Below are 4,988 nucleotides of genomic sequence, written 5' to 3'. Positions count from 1 at the left end.
TCTGCGAGGAATAACAGTATAAATAACCGAAGACGTCTTGTAAACACTGCGGTCATAACCCCGAACATTAAACAGCCCCGGTGGCATCTGGCTCATCGGCCGCCGCGGGCTGCGCTGGGGCAGCGAGGGAACCGGGTCCCAGGCTCCTCGGACTCGCCTCTGTTTATCTCAACTTAATCTTCCCCAACGAGCTGTTCCGTAGCCTGGAAGATGTTTAAATTAAAACCCAGTTCGCCGGAAGTCGTGGAAAGGCGCTGAATGCACTGGCTAACGTAACAGAAAGGCAGGCATGCGCGTTGTTAGAAGTAATTCATTAATTATTAAGAAAACTATATGATACACGTTGCAGCCCCTCGAAAATCGTAGAACACATTCCAGAGGTATGGCATTTACATTTTTCATCGCTCCCTTTATTGCTTCACTCGTTTGCAGTTGCGTGGGGTTGCCTGGGTTCATGTATGCACCTGGAAGGTTATAGAATGTGGGTTTTACCTTCCTGCTTGTGTTAGCAATTACACTGTGGGATACCTGAAAATCAGATTTTTCTTTTCTCTTGAATTGTGTGGCTGTTCTTAACTTTAATCCTTCCTTTTCTTTGTTTAGTTACAATACTTTTATTTGTCTTAATAGTAATCTGCAAACTTGAGACTCGTTTCTTTTTGAGGTTTCAGTGCAAAATATGATTTGCACCTTCATGGTGGAAATCGTACTTAATCATTTTCTATCTCTCAAATAAGTTTGGATTGAGATTCAAAAGGACCATTTTATTATCGACCTGCTCCCATGGTTCCCCACCTTTCTATTCCAAATATATTTTTCAGAAATCACACCAAACGGCAGGGCTTTAAGCAATATAAAGAAAGATTTATTTTTGGAAGTAGCAAAATTTGTTTGAAAAAAATATATCTTTAAGTGAATTACTTTATAAATGTGACTGTCAAAGTCAGCTATTCTATGATCTACATTTTACAACATATTGTACAACAGATACACATTGATAGGCTCTTATTATCTATTTATATATTTATAATTACATATTGCACTTGGACCAGCAAGGCTCGCAGAGTCATTCACGGTAGAAGTTAATAAAGTTAAATAGATGGGAATCGTTGTAAGTACAGTTGATGTTTCTCTGGTTTGGAAATGAATCTCCTCGTCGCTGTAAAGTGTTCTCGCAGGGTGGGACAGGGAGAGGAGAGCTGCGAGGGGGAAGCAGAGACAGAGAGCGGGGAGGGCAAGGGTCGCCTTCCCCGGGGCCCGCTCCCCCCGGGAGCGCGCCTTTCCCAGACTCGCACCTCCAAGGTCAGGATGCCGTGGTTCCACATAAGCGGCTGGCGGTCACCACTTCTTTCAGGTCACTCTCGGGTTTCCCGGCCACCATAAAGGGCCACGTCTGCAGGAGAGAAGAGGGTGGAGGAGGTAAGCGGCCGTGGAGGAGGGGTGGGAGGAGGCCGGAGCCAGAGACCAGAGTAAAGGGCGCGGGTGGCGGCGGGCGGTAAGTTGGAGAGGCCCGTTTATCTCTGCAATTCACTCTGTGACCTAAGGCGCCCTGTGACTGGATAAAGCAGAAAGCTGCCCTGGCGCCAAGTCACAGCTCGAGGTGGTAGAGCAAAGAGGGGCTCACACTAGGTTCGAAGTGAAAACCCAAGAGAAAAAGCACAGCCCGGCGGCAGATGCCGCGGTGAGACTTGAGCAGGGAAGCCGAGAAGGATCTCGAACCGCTGGGCATCGGGTTCAAGGTGAAGCGTCCTTCTGGCCCTGGTCAGGCTCTTCTGAGGCCCTGGTCAGGCTCCCAGCCCTCTCGCTTTCACCCCCAGGGATTTCACTACTTCTAACTTTCATTCCATCACAAAGGCGGGCTTTTCATCACCGTTTCGAAATTAATCACCAGCTCTTAAAAACAAATAATGTTAATAAAAGAATATACCGGCGAATTTTCAGACTGTTCCTACAGGGCTGAGCAAACACAGCTTTCTCTTCCCTTCTTCCTGATGTTTATAATAAAGCTCACTTAAGGTTTCTTAATCAGGGATGAAGGCAGCAACAGCTGTAAATGAAGGCACTGCTTTCATTTTAGGTCCAGATTTTTAAAAGCTATTTACTCACTTAAGAAAATTTGACTCTTAATGAAAGGAAAAACACTTTCTATAGCAAAATATGGTTTTCCAACCCCCTCCCACCCACCCCCTCCACCATTCCTGAAACCAGTTCAGAGAGAAGACCACTCAAACCTTCAAACCTGTCTCCCTAGTGCTGACTGATAAGAAGACTTTTAAGAGGAAAACGTCTCCTTCTTATCATATATAAACAAAGGTGCTAGTTAGTTTTTGTTTTTCTTTAGAGCCTGGAACCCTTAAAATTAAATCAAATGCAAAGAGGGAATTAAAATATATTTCTTAAACAGTAAAATGCCTTTGAGAAAAATATTAGGTTCAATGAGCATTACTTATTAAGATAAAAATAACATGTTCTTAAATTTTGAAGGAGAGTGACCTATTTTAATATTATTTATTACATTACCAGTCGTGAGAATGTACTGATTATGCTGATATTTGCTAAAATTTCTGGGATTCAAAAGTGTTAATCCATCGACAGGAGTGCAGAATATTTAAATAGTTGAGGACTTAGGTGACAGTTATGGGGGCACGATGTGTTCATATGTAAAGTTCTACGTATGGAAAACTTCGGGAAAGAAACAGAGTGGGATGTTTTTATTTACAAGAAGTAGAGGAGGAGGAAGATCAAGTTCTACTCTTTGGCTAAAGGAAGTATAAAAGGATTACTAAAATGCCTCCTTAGCGCGTAGCATCTCCTCGGTGTCCTCTGTCCGGCACCAGCCCTCAAGGCACTGAGTGCGGGGGATCCCTCCTCTTTGCCAGCTCAACGTGCTTGCAAACTCTTAATTGGGCTGCCATGTCAAACACTCGCATAAATCACCGCGTTCCGCAGCTTGGAAGGCAGAGAATGAGGCTCCTGTGGGGATCGCCCGCAGGGTCCCCTAGAGGCACTGGCTGGCGGTGACCAAGATGCGCGGGTCCCAGCCCGGCGCGCACCCTCATACGGGGGACCCACTGGGGGCGCGCTGTGGCCGGAGTGCGGGAGGCGAGACGCCGCCGCCACACCCGAAAACTTACCAGGTTGACCGGGTGAATATAACCGTTCTCGTACTTGTCGTTGGCCAGGATCTGCCTCAAGTGGGCGATGTAGCTGGACGCCAGCCTGAGCGTGTCCAGCTTGGAGAGTTTGGTGTCCGGGGGCACCCAGGGCAGGGTGGTCTTGAGCCTGGAGAAGGCCTTGCTCAGCACCCGCATCCGGGCTCGCTCGCGCGCGTTGGCCGCATTGCGTTGAACCTGTTTCCCCTCCTGGCTGACACCGCTCAAGGGGCTCTTCTTGGTGGGTGCCTTCCTCCTCTTGCCCAGGCCGCCGCGGCCCTTCTGGGGAGACCCGGCCTCGCAGTTGGAGCTCTCCTCGGTGCTCTCGTTGGAAGTCACAAACTCCTTGTTCGAGTCCATTTTCAGCCCGTCGCAGTCCAGCATCTCCACCTCTTGAAGATCCTCCACATCGCTCAGGGAGCCGGTGGACATGTTTGCGGGAGAGGATGAGAGAGAGAGGGAAGGGAGAGAGGAGAGAGGGAAGAGGAGAGAGAGACCTCGAAACCAATGAGCCCCCGAATGTGGAGTGTGAGGCGGCCACCTCGGTTGGGGAGCCGGGAGGTGGGGGGTCTGGTTGGGTCTCACACCCCTCTCCCCTTCGCAGAGTCGGGAGAAGAAGCCGCGAGGGCTTCTGCGGGCAGGAAACCGACGCGCTGTTTCCCCACCCCCGGAGTCGTGGCCGGAGAGGATTGTGAGAGAGCGCGGAGGAATTCGGTGGACACTAGGAATTTATCTGGGGAATAGAGAGGCGGATCCTTGCCGCCCAGGGGAGGGGCCTGCCAGGCCCCAGCAAAGGCTTAGACCCCTTTCACAACCCGAGGGAAACTCACGCACGGCCCCTGATTTCCAACTTGTAATGGAAACCAACTCCACCGCAGGACGCGAATACCAGTCACCGTCTCCCACTTTGGGATGAACCAGGGAGCAGCGGGGCCCACCCAAGCTCCTTTCCCGGGGCCCATCTCTTAAGGCCGGCTTTCCTTCTTAAGAGGTCATAGCTGACTCTGTCTGAGAACTTTAGGAAAACGACCACATCTCTGCTTTTTCTGGGCCTTAAGCCCACAGATCTCATCCCCCGGCTCCCCACTTCCTCACAGAAAACACCAGTGAAAATTTAGATACGGATCCACCACCTCCTGCCAACTCTATAAGACTGTGGCTTTTCCAAGATATCTTTTCACCTTAACTGCGATGAATTAAGACAGTAGGTGCTTTATAGGATCTTTAGGGCGATGACAGAAAGTACCAAAAAATCCACTTGCCCCTGGTCGCTTTAAAGATATCAAGGAATTGGCCGTGTGTACACACCAGACATAATCATTGCACACCCACACACAACACACACATTTAAGCTGGCGTGGGGGGGAAATGAGATAGAGTAACATGGATTTGTGGAAAGTATTTTGTTAGTTGATAATTTTTTTTAATGAAATTAAAACTTTCCCCTAAATTTCTTTCTAGAGATTCATTTAATATTGTCTTAAAATGTTAGTTGCCTCAAGTACCACCTGGTCCCCGACTTCTGCTTTCTTCCCTCCCTGTGCTGCCTTCTTTTGGCTACCGGGGTTCTGCTTGTAAGGCTGACATTACAAAACATTGAGCAATATTATCCAGTTCAGAAAGATTTTTTTTTTTCCACCCCTAACTCCAGCCCCAACCATCTTTCCTGGAGAAGAAGAAAATTCAAGGAGTAAGTAGAAAAGCAAGGGGACCAGAAATCAAGGGATTGAACGACATCGATGAAATGAAACCAGAGATACAGAAGGCATGGATCTCTCTTACTAGTTCTTCTCCAGGTTTTCTTTCCCTGGAATTAGGCACTGAGGTTGAGGGGGC

At 48.4% G+C, this 4,988-nt stretch overlaps 1 protein-coding gene across 1 annotated transcript; it reads right to left on the bottom strand.

Annotated features, from left to right (window-relative positions):
- Positions 1 to 843: 843 nt before the first annotated feature.
- TCF21 (transcription factor 21) lies at positions 844 to 3,855 on the bottom strand. Its single transcript, XM_027972487.3, has 2 exons — positions 3,135 to 3,855; positions 844 to 1,393 (listed from the first exon to the last, which is right to left on the bottom strand). Exons 1-2 carry the CDS (start codon positions 3,582 to 3,584, stop codon positions 1,304 to 1,306), a joined length of 540 nt encoding a protein of 179 aa, XP_027828288.1. The 5' UTR covers positions 3,585 to 3,855; the 3' UTR covers positions 844 to 1,303.
- Positions 3,856 to 4,988: the final 1,133 nt, after the last annotated feature.

Source organism: Ovis aries, chromosome 8 (assembly GCF_016772045.2).
Source record: "Ovis aries strain OAR_USU_Benz2616 breed Rambouillet chromosome 8, ARS-UI_Ramb_v3.0, whole genome shotgun sequence".
Classification (NCBI taxonomy): Eukaryota; Metazoa; Chordata; class Mammalia; order Artiodactyla; family Bovidae; genus Ovis; species Ovis aries.
The sequence above is the reverse complement of the archived record's forward strand: the minus strand, read 5'-3'. Positions and strand labels throughout refer to the sequence as shown.

Coding starts and splice junctions, on each gene's coding strand:
- TCF21 (XM_027972487.3), bottom strand. CDS start 3,584: ATGTCCACCGGCTCCCTGAGCGATGTGGAGGATCTTCAAGAGGTGGAG. Junction 1,394..3,134: donor ATATTCACCCGGTCAACCTG/GTAAGTTTTCGG, acceptor TCTCTCCTGCAG/ACGTGGCCCTTTATGGTGGC.